At 42.3% G+C, this 18,236-nt stretch overlaps 1 protein-coding gene and 1 long non-coding RNA gene across 3 annotated transcripts in view; one reads left to right on the top strand and one right to left on the bottom strand.

Moving 5' to 3' along the window:
* Positions 1-4,413: 4,413 nt before the first annotated feature.
* On the top strand, positions 4,414-17,587 carry TEX45 (testis expressed 45). The gene is made up of 9 exons (XM_012542309.2): positions 4,414-4,581; positions 7,617-8,231; positions 9,250-9,353; positions 9,449-9,549; positions 12,447-12,562; positions 12,759-12,874; positions 16,396-16,585; positions 16,842-16,924; positions 17,259-17,587. The coding sequence occupies exons 2-9, from the start codon at positions 7,685-7,687 to the stop codon at positions 17,442-17,444; spliced, it is 1,443 nt and encodes a 480-aa protein (XP_012397763.1). The 5' UTR covers positions 4,414-4,581; positions 7,617-7,684; the 3' UTR covers positions 17,445-17,587.
* LOC116420812 overlaps positions 10,535-18,236 on the bottom strand; it is a 22,673-nt gene continuing 14,971 nt past the window's right edge. For both annotated transcript variants that reach the window (XR_004231262.1, XR_004231263.1), the window contains one exon: positions 10,535-10,684. This is a non-coding gene — a long non-coding RNA (uncharacterized LOC116420812). The remainder of the gene's footprint in view (positions 10,685-18,236) is intronic.

Genomic DNA, 18,236 nt, shown 5'->3' with positions numbered 1-18,236 from the left:
AAGAAAGAAAGAAAGAAAGAAAGAAAGAAAGAAAGAAAGAAAGAAAGAAAGGGAAAGAAAGAGAAGGAAGAGAAGGAAGGAAGGAAGGAAGGAAGGAAGGAAGGAAGGAAGGAAGGAAGGAAGGAAAGAAAGAAGGGAGGAAGGAAAGGAGGAAGGAAGAGAGGAAGGAAGAAAGGAAAGAAAGAAGAGAGGAAGGAAGAAAAGAACAAAGAGAGGAAGGAAGGAAAGAAAGGAGGAAGGAAGGAAGGAAGGAAGGAAGGAAGGAAGGAAGGAAGGAAAGAAGGAAGGAAGGAAGGAAGGAAGGAAAGATAAAAAAAAGAACACAGGGAAAGGAACAGAGTTTACAAACAATAGACAAGGGAGCTTGACTTGGAATTCCTGGAAAAATTTTAGAACAGATTATCACAGAGATAGCTAGTTTGAAAATTCTTTTCCCCTTCTCCTTTTTAAGAATTGGGGTATTTTCTTTGTTCCAGCCTTGGATCATAAACTTAAAACTGGAAGGAATGTTAGGGGTCATTTGGTCTGAGCTGAATATTTTATAGGTGAAGAAAGCAAGGCATCCCAACAGTTAGTGATTTGTCCAAGTTCATACAGGTAGGCTAGGCATAGACAGGATTGAAAAACTGGTACTCTCTGATCTTCCAGGTAATTTGTCCCTTTCTCCCTCTAGCTCAATCGATCTGTCAGCTATTGCTTCCACTGGGAAGAGTACCAGTTGTTATCTCGGGAGCCCCATAGTTTCCCCTTTCTAGGGGCCCCAGGTTTCTCTGATGGCTTCCTTCCCAGTAGGGGCTGCTAGGATATTCTGGCTCTCTGGCTGACTCAGCTGTGGTTCGATTAGTTGTTAGATGTTAAAGGATCACTGAGTATCCAGAACAAGGCCAAGTGTGAAACTTTAGAGGTAGATTTTCATACTGGAAGAAAGACCTCTTCCATACTTAACCTTGCTTGTATAAATCCTGCCTGGGGCCCAGTCTGGGCTCTTAGACCAGGCCATCTTTGGCTCATTGCTCTCCATACCAGGGCAGATTTCCAAAATCAAGTTTAGATATCCTGATTTCTTAATTCTAGATTTTCACTTCAGGGAAAATCCTTTAAATAAAGCTTAGATATAATTCTAGGTTTCCCCAAATATAGGCAACAAAGCCCTCAACTCTCTGATAGATACTTCAGTATATAGTATGGACTTTGGAAAGTCAATTTTTTTTCCAGTAGTTTTTCAGTTGCATCCGACTCTTCGTGACCCCATTTGGGGTTTTCTTGGCAGAGACACTGGAGTGGTTTGCCCATTTCCTTCTCCAGCTCATTTTACAGATGAGTTAGTTCACCCTTCAGGAAATGAATAAGACCCCAAGGAGGTACAGGAGTCCATGAACAAACATAGAAACTTTATAAAGCACTCAAAGAGTTCATTATGTACCCCCTCCTTCTGAGGAAAACACCCTTGGGGTGCTGTTAACAACCTTTCTCTTTTACCTTGGATTCATTTGTACTGGCTGAATAATTTATTGGAGCAAAAACTTTTAGTGGGAAGAGGCTTTCATGCTGAGCTGGTCCAGGCTCTTCATTTTCCAAATGAGGGAAACTGAGGCCCAGAGAAGTTAAGGTGATTTCCTCAAGTTCAAACAGTGGAACAGTCAGGCCTGGAACTCCAAACTCAGCATTCTTTCAGATGCTGTATAAGAATTCTATGGCTTATGTTCTTCATTTTCTCTGAAGCCTATGCTTGCTGCATCCAGGCATCCTCCCCATTCTCTAGGAGATCAGTGTCTGAACATTTAAATTTGGGGCAGTCTTTGAACTTAAGTTTGGGAACTCAAGTTGAGTCCTGGGGGCTTATCCAGGAGGTAAACCCTAACCCTGGAGGAGTCCATTCTTGGGAACTCTTGTTTCAGGCTCTGTACAAGCTTGTATTTGTTATTCCCATGTGCTTCTGCAGGAATTCTATCAACTTCCCAACTACTACTATATCTTGGGCAAGGTAAATCCATTTTCAACAGCTCTAGTCTAGTGTAGTCTAGTTTTTTTTTTTTTAGGGCAGTGAGGTTGTACAGTGGACAGAATGCCAGGCCAGGATTTAGGGAGATGAGTTCAAATTCAGCCTAAGACATTAGTTGTGTGATCCTGAATAAATCACTTAACCTTGCCTGCCTCAGTTTCCTCATCTGTAAAATGAGCTGGAAAAGGAAATGGCAAACCACTCCAGTATCTTTGCTAAGAAAATCCCAAATGAGTCATGGAGAGTAAAACAGCAGCTTTGTTAGAGAGATCTCAAAGCAGGGCCTCATAATAGCCCTTCAAAATTTGCAACGTTCTTTAAAAATACCATCTTATTTGGTTCTCACAATATCATTGCATTGTAGGCAATATTATCCTTCTTTTACAGAAGAGGGAAACAGAGGCTAAGTAACTTAAGGCCACATTTGAATGACTCTAGTGCCAGAGATATATTCAGTTGAGGCATAGTAGGCATTTGATAAATGTTTATTGCATTTAATAGGAAGGGACTTTAAAGATAATATAAACTAGCTTCCTAAATGCTCAGATGAAGTATTTTGTGACACCATGGACAGTCTGAGAGCGAATTTAGGGTTAGTTCAGATCTAACCTCAGACAAGCTGTGTGACCCCAGGCAAGTCACTTAACCTTAGGAAGTAGGCCAGTGTGCTGGATTGTAGTTTTGGAGAGAAGCAAATTGAAAGAAGACTGGATGAGTGGAAAGTGGCCTGGTTAAGAAGAGATTTAATTTCCTTTCTTTTTTTTTTTTTTTTTTTTTTTTTTTTGGTAAAGAGATTAAAATGTCAAAAAAGAACTTTATATTTGTTCCTGGGGAGGTAAGAGTGAACCACTAGGGTTTATTGAGTTAGAAAGGTGACATCATAGGCAGATGCATGCTTCAGGAAAAATCATTTTGGCAGCTGCATGGAGTTTGGTCCAGAATGGAGAGTGGAGAGAGATGAAACAGGAAGAACAATTTTATTGTTTGAATCCATGAGAGAGACAGAATCAAGAGCATAGCTGTATGAGCCAGAAAAGGTTATCTCTTGCCTCCGGTTAAAAAAAAAAATTACCTGGTGATTGAATTGCTTTTGAGTCGAAGTCCAGGGCTCTTTCCATATCTGGCACTCGGCAATACTATTAATCGAATCCAAAGGTACTTGACAGCTTTACAAGGCACGTTTCACAGAACTAGGAGATGGGGGTTGGGAGAAGATGTTATTTCCTACATTTTCCAGAGGAACATGGAAACTCAGAATTGAAAAGGCATTCTGGGCCTGAAGGAAGGCTGGGACAGAATCTTGAACTATTTCTAGCTCTGGGTTCTCTCTCTCTTTCCTCCCTCCCTCCTTCCTTCCTCCCCTCTCTGCTTCTCTTCTTCCCTTTCTCCCTTCCTCCCTCCCTTCCTTCCTTCCTTCCTTTTTTCTTTCCTTCTTTTCTTTATTCTTTCTTTCTCTCTCTTTCTTTTTCTTCCTTCCTTCCTTCCTTCCTTCCTTTCTTTCTTTGTTCCTTCCTTCCTTCCTTTTTAAAAATAATATCTTTTTATTTTTCCAAATACATACAAAATAGTTTTCAAAAACATATTTCCACATATATCATGATTAACAGTGATAGACTTGGCTCTTTTCAACAATGAGGTGATTCAAGGCAATTCCAGTAGACTTATGATGGAGTGAGCCATTTGCATCTAGAGAGAGAACTATGGAGACTGAATGTGGATCACAGCATAGTATTTTCATCTTTGTTGCTGTTGTTGTTTGTTTCCTTTTTTTTTCTTTCTCATTTTTTTCCCCTTTTGATGTGATTTTTCTTGCACAGCATGATATATGTGAAAATATGTTTAGAAGAATTGCATTTAATCTATATTAGACTACTTGATGTCTAGCGGAGGGGAAAGGGAAGGCAGAGAGGGAGAAAAATAAGGAACACAATGTTTTGCAAGGATGGGGCTGGAAACTATCTTTGCATATATTTTGAAAAATAAAAAGCTATTATTACAATTGATCATCACATAATCTTGTTGTGCACAATGTTCTCTTGGTTCTAGTCACCTCACTTAGCATCAGTTCATTTAAGTCTTTCCAAGCTTTTCTAAAATCAGCCTGCTCATCATTTCTTATAGAACAGTAATATTCCATAACATGCATATTCCATAACTTATTCAGCCATTCTTCACCTGATGGGCATCCACTCAGTTTCCTGTTCCTTGCCATTACAAAAAGGTCTGCTAAAAACATTTTTGCACATGTGGGTTCTTTTCCCTTTTTTATGATCTCTTTGGGATACAGACCCAATAGAGATCAAAGGATATGCACAGTTTGATAGTCCTTTGGGCATAGTTCCAAATTGGTCTCTAGGATGGTTGTATCAGTTCACAATTCCACCAATAACCTAGTAGTGTTCCTGGGTTCCTTCATGGTGCAATTAAGGGTTGCCAAGGATCCATTGTGATATGGTGGAGTCTGGCAGAGGAAGAGGGAGGTGGCAGGGTGGGTAGTAGATGGGAGGGGGTCACAAATGTGTTGGTGGGATCCTGGAGCCTGTTATCCTCCAGGCTGTGAAACCGTGTTGGAAGGAGAAGTGAGTGGTTGGCCCTTGGAAAGGGAGGAGGTTTCCAGGGACGGGGCTCAGGACAGGGTCTCAGGCCCAGCAAGACTGGACTTAAAACCTTCTCTGTAAAATGAAACTAGAATAATCTTGGACAGAGTTGTTAAACAGGCCCTCTGGACTGTAAGAGTACAGATCCAGGTTAAAATGTAATTGGGAAATGTATAACTAAAAAATCAATAAAAATATAATACAACATAGATAATGTTAACTTGTGATTTTCTAAGTCAGAATGTGACCTGCAAGAGATCTGTTTCTCTTTGAGTTTGACACCACTGGGCTAAGAGACCTAAAGTTCTGGCTTTCTGAAATTCTAAACCACAAAATTCCTGACCCCACCAAGGTCACAGAATCTCTGAGCTAAAAGGCAAGCTGTTTCTTCCCACACCCAAACAAAAATTTGCTCAGTCATATGCCAGATAAGAGGCAGGTCAGTCTTTAAGGGAAAACCTTGGGGGAAGAGGAATCCACATCCTTCTGGCATTGCCTAATCAACTTCTCCAATAGATAGCTTCAATTTTTAGGACCTCGGGCCTAAATTCCATTTACTTTGCTCCCAGTTCATTCCTAAGGAATCCAATGGAATCAGCCTAATTTCTCTTCCTTGAAATACTTGAGACAGCTATCATGTTCTCCTTTTATCTTCTCTTTCCCAATCTAAACATCCCTGGTTCCTTCAGTCTTCTATTGGGTGGACTCTCCACTATTTTGGTTTCTGCCCCTTCCCACTCTCACCTGCCCAAATCTTTGCCAGACATTAGGAAATATCTTTCTAAAATGTGATTCCCACATCTGAATGTATCCCATCTCTTCCCAACTCTTTGGCCCTGTTTCTTAATTCAGTCCTAGTAAAACTGCATTTAGGAGAGCCAGAGGCTACACTGGGTTAGGATACAGAAGGCCTCTTGCTTTATTTACATTCCCTCTGGAGAGGATAGAAACCTTTAAATGGTCAAGTAGGCCACCAGGAAGATAGAACTATTCTAGAATCAAGTCTTGGGAAGACATTGATAATATGGAATGTCTCAAAGAAGGGGGATCAGCAAAACTAGAAGTAGAATATGTGGTACCCAAGGCAAGTAATTTGTCCTCAAATTGATTTTGTAATTCATGATGTAAAAAAAGACTATAGAATGAGAATCTACCTGTGATTTCATTCATACTGGGTACTCCCAGAGAAGGAATTTCTCTCTACTAAAGCAGGCTGCTTTCTTGAAATTTAGTCTTAGAGAGACTTCCTAGGACCTTGACTTGGGATGGGTCTCACAGGCTGTGTGGGCAGAGCCCATAGCATACAACTCTTCCTGCTACATGTCATGATGCCTCTAATAAACAATATCCAAAATGGTTAAGACCAATTAAATTGATTAAATGGTGGGAGGGAGTTACTATCTAGAGGTACACAGATGAATTGTTAAGCTCCAAATAGGGACCAAATTTCTCTATATTATCCCAAAATGGAATGGGTTTCCTTTGGAGGAGTTAAATGTTCCATCATAGGAAGTCTTCAATCAATCAATAATCAATCAACAAGTATTGAGGTTCTATTATGTGATAGGCCCTATAAAAGGTTGTGGGGAAGGCAGGCAAAGAACGAAACAATACTTACAAAGATCTTATTGTCTAATGGAAAAGACAATATATAAAAATATACATATATATAATATATGCAGCATAAACATAAAGCTAACACATGCAAATGTATAGAGAGTAGTTCATTATAAAGTAGCGTGAGGAGGAAGACACTAGCAGATGGAGAACGATTTGGAAGCGGCTCCCTGCAAAAGTGGTGCTTGAGCCTTGTATTAAGGGAAGAAAGAGCAGCTGGATGCCCTTTTGTCAAGGATAAGGTAGAGGGGATTCCTAGTCAGGGTAGCTCTCCTTGAGCTTTGACGTTCCATTCAGACTCTATCATGATTCTTTTGCTGGGCTTGAAGTAAAGGTTTCTATCCTCACCCAGTGGCTAATTACTGACCCCTGGATTGTTGTTGTTTAGACCCCATTTGTGGGGTTCTTGGCAAAGATACTGGAGTGGTTTGCCATTTCCTTCTTCAGCTCATTTTACACATGAAGAAACTGAGTCACTGAGGTTCCGTGATTTGCTTGGTTAGTAAGTGTCTGAGGCTAGATTTGAACTCAGAAAGATGAGTCTTCTTGACCCTATTCCTGGTGCTCTATCCACTGCAGTACCTAGTTGCTCCATTGACTCTTGCATTTTAGCTCTGTTCAAATAAATTCAACAAACAATCATTCAAAACAAATTAAAGTTCTTTAGCTCCAAATTGCCAAACTCTACAGGACTTTCCCACTCTTCCAGGGTGTGGATAGAGAATACTTTAGGATTTTAGTGTCCTAAGTCCCTTCAGACTTCACCAGTCCCAAAAGCCTATTTGTCAATACTGCTTGATTCAAGCTTCCTCCTTTTCCCCCACCCCCCACCCCCTGTCCCAGCCACAAGATAGGATAGCAGAGAAATGAGGCTGACCTGGCCTGGATTCTGACTCATTCAAGGCCTTTCCCCCTCAGATCTTACCCAGAATTTGATGCTTCTGTACTGCCCTTATGTCATATTGGGTATTATAGTTACCAGCTGGTACCATTTTTCCCACTAGACTGTAAGTTTTTTGAGGACAGGGACAAAGCCTTACCTAGACTTTGTATTTCCCCCAGAACTCTTTGTACCAGTAGCCTTTAGTAAATGTCAACAAGTTTTCTCATGGGTCAGCTATGTGCCAAGTTCTGGCCTAAGAACTGAGCACTCAAACCTGAGTAGAAAGAAAGATTGTCTGATCTTAAAGAACTTAACTTTTAATGAGGAAAACATAAAAGAAAGCTGAAAAGGGTGAGAAATAGTTGGAAAATACTGGCAAGTAGTAAGAGCTGTGTAAATACTGTTCCTCCTCTTTTACAAAGGTGTTCTTTAATAAATGTGTGTTCAATGAGTGAGTGACTAAATAAATAACAGAAATCCAACACTGCTAACCATTGTCCTCTCCTTCCATTGGCAGGACAGTTGTATATAGCCCTTGAAATTTGACCTGTGCCCAAACTTTTTTCCTGATTCTGTGAGACCAGGATGGCTGAGAGCCCCCCCCACCTCCTCCCTGCTCCTCTCTCCAGAGATGAATTCCTCAGGTCCTCCCACTTCAAAATTGGGGCAGACACCCGCCCGCAGGAGAGTTGTATGAAGACGACTTTTAGGAGTTTGTTCCCTCCCCACTGGGGCTTCTATGCAGCTGCCCCCTTCGTGCCAGAGTCTAGCAAGAGACTCTTACATCAGGACTTGGAAAACATCAATGAGTTTAAAAATAGGATGCAGGTAACCTTTCCTGTTCATGACATAAACATCACATCATCAGACATCAATCGGATGAGCCTATCCAGCAGCCTGAAGATGCACGGGGACCCCCGAATCAACGTCTTCAAGACCATTTTCCAAAAGGAATATGCCTATCCAGACACTGAGACCTACATTTCTCACAAGGAATCCCGCAAACTGTTTGATAAAGACAGCTTCCCCACTGGAGACAGGAACAAGTTGGGAATCCCTCTGTCTCACAATTGCCAGGTCTTCGTGCCCCAGCACTTGAACCCCCAACCCCGAGTTCCTTCCCTACACTTCGGTGAGGGGGGGTCACCTTAATTCTGCCCTATCTCTAAGCCCTGGATCCTAGCCCTATTCATGGCCCGTCCTTACATGGATTTTTGTTACCACTTTGCCCTTACTGGGCCCATAGTCTCAGTTTCTCACCTTCCTACCCGCCTTGTTCCACTTGGCCTCCTGTCCCTAGCTCCCAGGAAGATCAGGAGGAGGCAATAGGTGGTAAGGCTGAAGGACTTTCCTCTCCCTGGAGATCCCACCACATTTGACTTCCTAAGCCCCTTTGTCAGTTATCAGTTCAGGAGATGAGGGTTCAGCCTTCACCAGAACCTAAGCTGGGCAGATTCACTTTAGTTCTGCCCCCTACCTGTCCTGACCTCCCCTCCTTTAGCGGAAAGAGGCTGGGTCTGGGAGTCAGAAGAATTTTGTTCCACTCTGTCACTATCTTGCTCAGTGAATTTGGATGAGTCCTCATCCTTCTCAAGGCTGCAATGTCCCTTCTGCAAAAATGAAGCTAATAATCCCCATCCTCCTTTGCTCTCAGTTTTGCTGTGATCATGGAAGAAGACAGACGATGTCTCTGTATGTCTTTGTCCCTGGCTATATTCTCTCCTTCTTCCTCTTTTCTCTTTATCCTGGACCTTCTGTTTCTATTTCTGGGTCTCGGTCATTCTTTCTCTCTCCTTCCTTCTTTGTACCCTTTTTCTTATACTTCTCTAACTTTCTTATACTTCTCTAACTACCTCTCTCCCTCCTGCATTTATCTCTTCTTCTTTTTGACTGGTTTTTTCTTCCTATCTGTCTTTCTTCTGCTCTGTCTCTGTCTTTGTGTCTCCCTTGATTTCTATTTTTTTCCTTTTTCTTTGCTTCTTTTCTCTTGCTTTCTATTCTCTCTGCCCTGCCTACTTGCTTTGATGCTTCTCTCTTTCTGATTTGGGCTCTCCATCTCTCACTCTGACCTCACCTTTTTCCTGATTCTCTGATCCCTCCTTCCTCTGCCTCTCTTCTTCCCCATCTCCTTTCCCCTGTACTGTTGCTAGGAGGACCCTCCCCTCTGAAGTGGGGAACGGAACCTCATCCAGAAAGCTCCTATCAAAAGGAATTCCAAGGGAGACCTTCTTCCCCGGCCCACATCTGTGAGAAGGTAAACCTTGGTCTCACCAAGGACAGTGATGAGAAGTAAATAGTATGTTCTCTCCGGCCTCATCACTCCCACTGACTGTGCCCTTCTGTCTGCAGCTGAAGTCCATCCTGCAGTTAGGAGACCGCAGAATTGACTTCCAGGGAATCCAGTCAGAGCAGAAGAAGTCTTATCCTCTTCAGGACCTGCCCCAGCACAGGTATGGCCAAGATCCTGTTGGGAAGTGGCCCCAAATTCAGGGATGAAACCTACCAGGTAATTTGGCAATCTAGTCTCAGACTTCTGTTATGGGGCCCCATTTTCTGGGAGTATGGCCCTACATCAGTCCTGAGAAAATCCATGACTTGGCTTAGTCAGGGAAGAGTCCCTGGCACCCCTTGCTGATACCAGTGAAGCTGTTCCTCAAGTATGCTCTTAGGAGGCTGCTGGCCCTTTGTGCCCCAAGCCAGTGCCTAATTCCACCATTATAAACTTGTGCTAGAAGGGACCCCAGAGCTGGAGAGATATGACCGTCTCTTCCTTAAACATACAAATATTTGGCAGGGACCTCAAATCCACTTTTATTTGCTAGTTTTCCTCCCTTTCTCCCAAGCATCATTCTTCCTTTCTCTTATCCCTTTCTGAATTGTTCTTCTTTTTCTTCCTTTTCTTTTTCCCTTCCCTCTTCTCCTACTTATTCTTCTTCCCCAATATTTTCTTGTCTCTTCTCCCTCTTCTCTTCCTTTCCTCTTCCCTTTCCATTCCTCTGCTCCTTCCCTTTCCCCTCTTTCTTCTTTCTTCTTTCTCTCCTTCCCACTCCTCTCTTGTACTTTCCTCCCTTTCTTTCAACTCATTTGTTCTCCTCTTTCTTTTTCTCTCCTTTTTTCCTCATTCCATGTATCTCCTTTTCTTCTTCTTCTACCCTTTCTTTTCTTTCTTCTCCCCCTTCCTTCTTTTCCCTCCTTATTATTTTTTTTCCTTTATCTTCTCTCCTCTTTCTTTTTCTCCTACTTATTTCCTCTTCTTGTTCTTCATCCCTCATACCACACAGGGTTATTCCTCCCCGGATCTCTTGGGAAATGTTTATCACTCAGTTAAACAAGAAATGTATAATGTGCCCATTATGTGGCAGGCTTGTGCTAGGAGCTGATATGGAAATATAATGAATGAAAATCTGTGCTTTTTAGGAGTTTACATTTTAATGGGGGAAGGCAAGAAGTAGATATATAAGTATATGTAGAAAAAGTAAAAAGAGTGTCACAAAAAATAAATGTGGGGGAAGTTGGAAGGGAGGGAGGACTCTAGTCATTGGGATTGGGAAAGGTTTCATGCAGAATATAGTGGCTCAGCAGCATCTGAAAGAAAAAAAGAAGTCTGTGAGTCACAGGTAAGGAATGGTTCCAGACAGGAAGGATAGCCATGAGAGGTATAGACAGGTAGATTTAGGGTTTATGAAGAACATGGTCAGAAAAGGAGTAATGGTCAATGAAGTTGGGAAGATAGATGGAGCTGGGGCTGTGAAAGGCTTTAAAAACCAAATAGAGGAGTGTTTATTTGACTAGTAGTCACCAAAATTGAGTAGGGGACAGACATGGTCAAATTTCTCTTTAGGGAAGATCACTTTGGCTTTAGTGTATAGATGCACCTGCAAGTGAGAGATCAGATAGGATGATGTTGCGAAAAATCTGGGTGAAAAGGGTTAAGGGCCTTAACTAGGGTGCTAGCTGGGTGAGTAAGGACAAGGGGTCAGAGAGGAGAGATGGCTATATAGGTAAAAAGAGCAGGGTTTGGCAATTGCTTCAATATGTTAAGTGAGAAAGAAGAAGGAATTTAGAATAATGTCAAAATTATTAACTCGGGAAACTGGAAGGATGATGGTGCCTTCAGCAGAAATAGAGAAGCCTGGAAAAGAGGAGTGTCTGTAGAAAAAGATGATAAATCCAGTTCTGCATGTATTGAGTCTAGGATGTCCAGTAGCCATTTGGTGATGAATGATAAAAGCTCAAGGGAGAAACTGAGGCAGGATATATAGATCTGGAAGCCATTTCTAGAAAGATAATAGTCAAATATATGGGAGATGGTGAGTTTACCTAGAGAAAGAGTGTAGAGAAGCAGAGAAGAGGCTTAAGGAAGAGCCCTGGAGAAATCCATAGTTAGGGGATATCTTATGATTGATGGGAAAAGAGAATGAGAAGTCATACAGAACGGAAACTGGGAGAGATCATCACAAAAGTCTGTGTAGGAGAGGAAAGAATCTCTAGGGGAAGAAGTGACCAGACAGTGCCAAAGATAAAAGAAAGGTAGAGAAGCATGAGTAATGAGAAAAGACCAGCAGAACTGACAATTTAGAAATCACTGGTAACTATGGAGAGACCAATTTCAGTTGAATGATGGAGTTAGAATCCAGATTGCAAAGGGAAAGGATTGGGAGTGAACAAGGTGGCACTCACCTTCTGCTAGAGATAAATTGACTTAAAATGTAGAATGAGACATATATTTGGACTACACATATTTGTTATGAAGACTTTCTTTTTATTGTTCAATTGTGGTGGGGTGCCATGGGAGGAAGAGATAATAAATGCCTGCAAAGTATCTATAATCTAAAAGAAAAAAGGGAAAAAATTAATTGTATGGATAAAAATATACTAATTTTTAAAAGGAATAAGAGAAGAGGAAGTGGAGTCTGTGGGTATTGACAAGTTTTTCAAGACGTTTGACTAAGAAATGGAAGATAGAAGATAACAACATGAAGGAAAGGGAAGGTCCAGTGAAGGATTTTTTAAAAATTGGAGACATTTGAGAAAAATAGGGAAAGAGGGAAGGAGGGAGAGAGAGAGAGACAGAAGAGAGGGAGAGAGAGGGAATGTCTGAGGTGGGATCTAAGCCCACTCCCACTCCTCACCACTGTCCCCTCCTTCAGTCTTCCTGATTTTAGTGCTATCCATTTCTCCATAGGATGGCTGGAGACAGTTGAGGGTGTAGAGCTAATTTGGGAAGTGACTTGGGCCAGTAGATACCTGGTGGGATCTAGAACTCCAGAGGGGACTCAAATACTTCAAATATATGCCTGGTGTAGGGGGATTTGCCTTTCTTTCTTCCTCTATTTCTCCATGGCAGATATAACAAGAAAGAGGCTGCAGCCAATATTTTACAGGTGAACATCCAGTCTGGTGATGGCCAAACCCGTGCTTATCTCCCAGGTTACAAGATCATGGCTTCTGTGGAGACCAATGGTAGGCAGGGGCAGCATCTGGGGTAGCTCTAGGGCAAGGAAGGACAGAGAGTCAGGACTAGGGACAGGATGGATAGGATTTCAACAGGCTGGGATAGGAAAGGGAGGAGGAATATAGTCCTTATTGGCTGGAGGAGGCTGGTGGGAAGATGACGATGGATGGGATGGCTGGACCCACATATGTTTCCTCTATCCAGAGCCCACCTTCAAGTACCGAGCTAAAAAAGATTCAATAATGATGATGGGAGACAGAGATCCTGAAAGATGCCGGGAAATAAGCAACTTCACCAACCACCATCATGCCTTTACTTGGGTCAGTTCCCCACACACACACTGGGGATGCCATTCTTCTGAAGCATTTTGGGGGGACAAATGTTACTTTTTAAAGTACCTCTCTAATCACCTTCTCAATGTACAGTTGCTTACATGGGGATGGAAGGAGAGGATGCAGGGCAGATCACTTTCCTCTCTTGTTATATATAGGGAAATGGAGGCCCAAACAGGGAAGAGAATTGTGCAAAGTCACACGATGAGTGAGTGGCAAAGATGGAAGAACAACACTGGTCTACCCATTTCCAATCCAGGATTCTCTCTATCTACGATCAACCAATCAGTAAACATTTATTAAGTACCTACTAAATGCAGGGCACTATCCTAAATACTGGAGATACAAAAAGCAGCAAAACCACAGTCCCTGCCCACAATGAGCTTACAGTCTAATGGGGAAGCCACATGCAAACAACTATGCAAGATAAATAGGAAGTAATTAATTGGGGGAAGGTGCTAGAATTAAGAGGGTTTGGGGAAAGCTTCCCATAGAAGGTTTGATTCTAGTTGGGACTTAAAGGAAGCCAGAAAGGCCAGTAGTCAGAGCAGAGGAGCATTTCAGGCATGGGGAGAGCCAGAGAAAATGCCCAGAGCTGAGAAAAAATCTTTTTTATGGAAGAGCCAGAAGGCCAATGCCACCAGATCAGAGAGTGTGTCCCAGGAGGACTCCAAGGTTGGGAGAATTCTCGTACCCTTGACACTATTAGTGAAGGTAGGAGGGGGTGAGAATGCAGAAAGAAAATGAGTTCTGGTCTGGAAACTGGACATTCAGTTTGAGATGTCTGAAAGGAAGTTAGAGATGTGAGACTGGAGGTCAGAGGAGAGGTTGAGGCTGGATTTGAGAATCATCAGGTTAGAGATGGTCAGTAAATCCATGGGGGCTGATCACATCACCAAGTGAAATATAGAGGGAAGAGGAGAGGGCCTAGGAGAGAGCCCTGAAGGATACCACCATTAAGAGGGCATGATATGGAGGAGGATCCAGCAAAGGAGACAGAGAAGGTCAGAGAGATAGGAGAACCAGAAGAGTTTGTAAATCTGCTCGCCTCCCTCCTCATCTCTCTAACCACTCTGTTGTAATTTCTGACCTTGGCATCTGGGGAAAGGTCCTGTCCAGGGCTTTGGGGGAAGAGGAAAATCTTTCCTTTTCCAGTTTCTGTGCCTGAGAAGGAGCAGGAAGGGGCCATCCTTGGGGCATCTAGCTGACTTCTGGTTCTCAGAGTTCTTAGTGGTAGATCACTACCACTAAGGGGATGGGTGGAAATAGAGAACACACAAGATCACAATAATAGCTAGAATTTATATAATGCTTTACAAATGTTACCTCCTTTAATCCTTTCAACAATCCTGAAAGGTAGATGCTAGTATAATTCCCATTTTATAGTTGCAAAAACTGAGGCAAACCGAGGTGAAGTGAATTACCCAGGATCACAAAGCTAGTAAACAAATCCTAAGGCAGAATTTTAATGAGAACCTTAGAGATTTTCTCCTTGACCCCCTCCCTTGAGGGCTGAAGGCCAGGGGGAGTTAAGTCAATTTTTTGAGGTTAGCATTCTTTGCATTATATGTGTTTTGGAGGCTGTTGGTAATTTTACTACTGGGAGCCTTCCTAGATATTGACCACACTTTTCTTATGAAATTCTGATTCTTCCTTCCCTCCCTTCCTCCCTCCCTCCCTTCCTTCCTTCCTTCTCTCCCTTCCTCCATCCCTCCTTCTTTTTCTTTCACTACTACATTTTGAAGTATACATGTACATAGGTAGTTTTTAATTTCAGCCTTTTTTAAAACACAGATTCTTACTGCTATCTCCCATTTCCATGTTACTTAGATTTCTCTTTGTATCCCTCTTCTCTCTCTCCTCCCACAACCAGAGAGCTATCTTTTAATTTTTTTATAATAACTTATTTTCAAAATATATCCAAAAATAGTTTCAACATTCACCCTTGCAAAACCTTGTGTTCTAAATTTTTCTCCCTCCCTTCCCTCATCTCCTCCCCTAAACAGCAAATAATCCAGTATCAGTTAAACATGTGCAATTCTTTTATACATAATTTCCACACTTATCATGCTGCACAAGAAAAATCAGATCAAAAAGGGAAAAATGAGAAAGAAAAAAAAGTAAGCAAACAGCAACAAAAAAGGTGAAAAAACTATGTAGTGATCCACTACAATCCTCTCTTTTATATGTGGATGGCTTTCTCCATCTCAAGTCTATTGGAATTGGCCTGAATCATCTCATTATTGAAAAGAATTAAGTCCATCACAATTGATCGTGGCATAATCTCGTTATTGCTGTGAATATTGTTCTCTTAACTCTACTCATTTCACTCCACATCAGTTCCTATAAATCTCTCCAGATTTTGAAATCATCCTATTGACTGTTTCTTACAGAACAATAATATTCCATAACATTCATATACCATAACTTATTCAGCCATTCTCCAACTGATTACATTCACTCAGTTTCCAATTCCTTGCCACTGTATTTTTGTACATGTGGGTACTTTTCCTTGTTTTAAGATCTCTTTGGGATACAGGCCTAGAGAAACATTGTTGGATGGAGGGTATACACAGTGTTATAACCTTTTGGACACAGTTCCAAATTGCTCTCCAGAATGGCTGGATTAGTTCACAACTCTAGCAACAATGTATCAATACACCAATTTTCCCACATCTCCTCCAACATTTGTCATTATCTTTTCCTGACATCCTAGCAAATCTGAGTGTGTAGTGGTACCTCAGAGTTGTCTTATTTTGCATTTCTCTGCTCAATAGTGATTTGGAGAATTTTTTCATATGACTAGAAATGGTTTTAATTTCTTCATTAAGAATTGTCTGTTCATATCCCTTGAACATTTAGTAATTGGAGAATGAGCCATCCTTTATAATAAAGGAAATTAAATAGGAAATGCTACAAATCAGAGCTTGATTTGTTATTTTGTTCAGGTACTAGATTTAAGAAAGCATTGGAGAAAATGGTAATATCACAGATTAAATTTACAAGTGTGTTAGAAGCCCATTCTTCCCTTTCTCCCCCATAGATTCTGTTGTTTAATGTTTGCCAGCGGGCTGCTACAGCCAGTTAGTGAGTGCACACCCAGTTAGTGAGCCCACAGAGGATACATTTAAATCTATGTCCTCTGATTGTAGAAGTCACACTCTTTCTTGTTTACCACATTGCTTTAAAAAAAAAAATAGATTTTTTTCCCAAATACCATTTTCTTTCTTTCTTGGCAATTAGAGTTAAGTGACTTTCCCAGACACAGCTAGTAAGTGTCTGAAGCAAGATTTGAACTCAGGTTCCACGGATTCCAGAGCCCTTCAGATATCATTTTCTTAGCCAGTTATTTAGTTCCTAAAATGATTAGCCTGGCATTCCAAGCCTTCCTTTGGCTGACTGACTTTTTTCCTTCTTGCAGCTGCCCCAAATGTGCCCTGCCTTCTAAAGAGGCCAGTCCTGAATCTTCTCAGCACCTGCGGCTCATTTTCCATTGTGCTCCCTCCTAGGTGAAGCCTAAATATCCCATAGAGCGAGTGAAAGGAGGGAAAAGTCATGTGATTTTTGGGGATAAAATTCCCCATCTTCAGTACATGGTCACTACACACCAGAAGACTTACTTATACCCAAAAAAACCTTCGTCAAAGTCAACCAGAAGTCACAGCTTCTTGAAAAGTCACATCAAGATGGGTACCAACGGTGAGCCAGCTATGGCAAAGGGCCAGCTTTGGTTGAGGGGCTTGGTGTTTCTGCTCAGGCTAGGGCCTCCTGCTGGACTACTCAGAGGCTGGGTTTTTAGGGATAAATTGAACCTAGAAGCTTGAAGTTATAATATAGGCTGACTAGTCTCTTGTCAGCCCCTTCAGGCCTCTGGGTCTCCTTGCCCCTGATCTCTGGTCTGTCCCCTATCTCCTGGATTTCAAGCCCCACTTTCACCATTAATTCTTCCCCACAGAGATGGAGTTCCTGACATCCTCGGGAGCATTTGGGCTCCATTCTCTCAAGAAGAATCTAGTGTCTAAAGATATAAAGCAAAAGGTAACAGGCCCAGGGCCTTGGGGAGAGGAAGGAAAGGCAGATTGTCTCCTTAATCCCTACTTAGGACAATTTACTCCCATCTATTACCAAGTGTGAGAGGTGGGCTGGGGGGGGAACCTTAGATCACCACCATCTGCTTCCCCCCCTTTCTCAATTCACAAGTTTGGTCCCTAGGACCTCTTTGGCCCCAATTCCCAATACTGCCCTGGACAGACTTCACAGTGGCCACAGATGAAACTGATGACTGCCTTGGTTGTGTCTAGTTAGAAGGACTGCCTGAAGAGGTGATGGGGAATCCTTGATATCACAGGGGGATCTTTCTGTGTTTCCTTAGACTGGAGATGCCCACATCCTGCCTCCTACGCAGGACCGGGACTTTTCCACCGAATACAAAGACAGCTACCCTTTCAAATACATTGGCCCGTGTGTCAGGCCAGGGGTCAACTGCCAGGAGAGCAATGTGAAACTGGGCTTGCTCCAGAAGCGCTGGTCAGGCAGAAGCAGTGTGATCCCCGGATGAGGAGTGCCAGTCCTGCCTCTGTGGGCAAGCTCCCTGACTATCACAGATTCTACCTACCATTAGTCCATTACAGACAACTGTCCCTTCCTTGTCACAAATCTTGCCTCGCCCAGTCACAGACTGTGGCCTCCCTCTTAGAGCAAAAGGAAAATAAAGTTTTCTCTAATTTGAAGAGTTGTAACCTGAGTATATAGTTAATGATAGAGGAGGGGGCAACCTTGGGAACTCCCTCCTGAAAGCTGCCATGCTCAGTTCCTGAGAATTCTGGTTTAAATAGGAGCATCAGCTCCCTTCTGCCTATCTCTTTACACCCAGTAATTGCTACAGCATTGCTGCCAATCTCAGTGAACAGGAGGCCCAAGGCCAGGTACCTGTGTGGCCATCTTTTAGGAAGGATATTGATAAACTGGAGTGGATCTGAAAAAGGGTGACTAGAATGGGGGTGGGGGCAGTCCTGTGGGGCTATGTTGAAGGAAATTGGAATAAGGAGAAAAGACTCAGGGAGGACACAAACTGCCTTGGAGCAATGGAAAAGAGGATGAGACTTGGGTGACTTCTTCAGAGAGATGAAATGGACACACTGGGGAAAAACAGAGAGGCATTATTGTGGCACCAAATAAGGAAGGAATTACTAAGAATTGACTGCCACTGGAGGTATCCCCAGAGAGGTTGAGTCAGTTACTGTCAAGGAATCTGTGGAAGGTATTTTTTCTGACCTGGAAGGAGATTGAGCTCAAGAAACTCTGAGCAATGACAGAGCTCATGGTCAGTGATTCTAGTAGGAGTGAGGAT

This window comes from Sarcophilus harrisii, chromosome 1 (assembly GCF_902635505.1).
Source record: "Sarcophilus harrisii chromosome 1, mSarHar1.11, whole genome shotgun sequence".
In the NCBI taxonomy this organism is placed as follows: Eukaryota; Metazoa; Chordata; class Mammalia; order Dasyuromorphia; family Dasyuridae; genus Sarcophilus; species Sarcophilus harrisii.
This window is presented reverse-complemented; position numbering and strand designations above follow the sequence as displayed.

Excerpts from the sequence above, each read along its gene's own strand:
- TEX45 (XM_012542309.2), top strand. The coding sequence starts at position 7,685 with ATGGCTGAGAGCCCCCCCCACCTCCTCCCTGCTCCTCTCTCCAGAGAT. Across the intron at positions 12,563-12,758 it reads GGCTTCTGTGGAGACCAATG|AGCCCACCTTCAAGTACCGA; the intron begins GTAGGCAGGGGC and ends TCCTCTATCCAG. Across the intron at positions 16,586-16,841 it reads CATCAAGATGGGTACCAACG|AGATGGAGTTCCTGACATCC; the intron begins GTGAGCCAGCTA and ends TCTTCCCCACAG.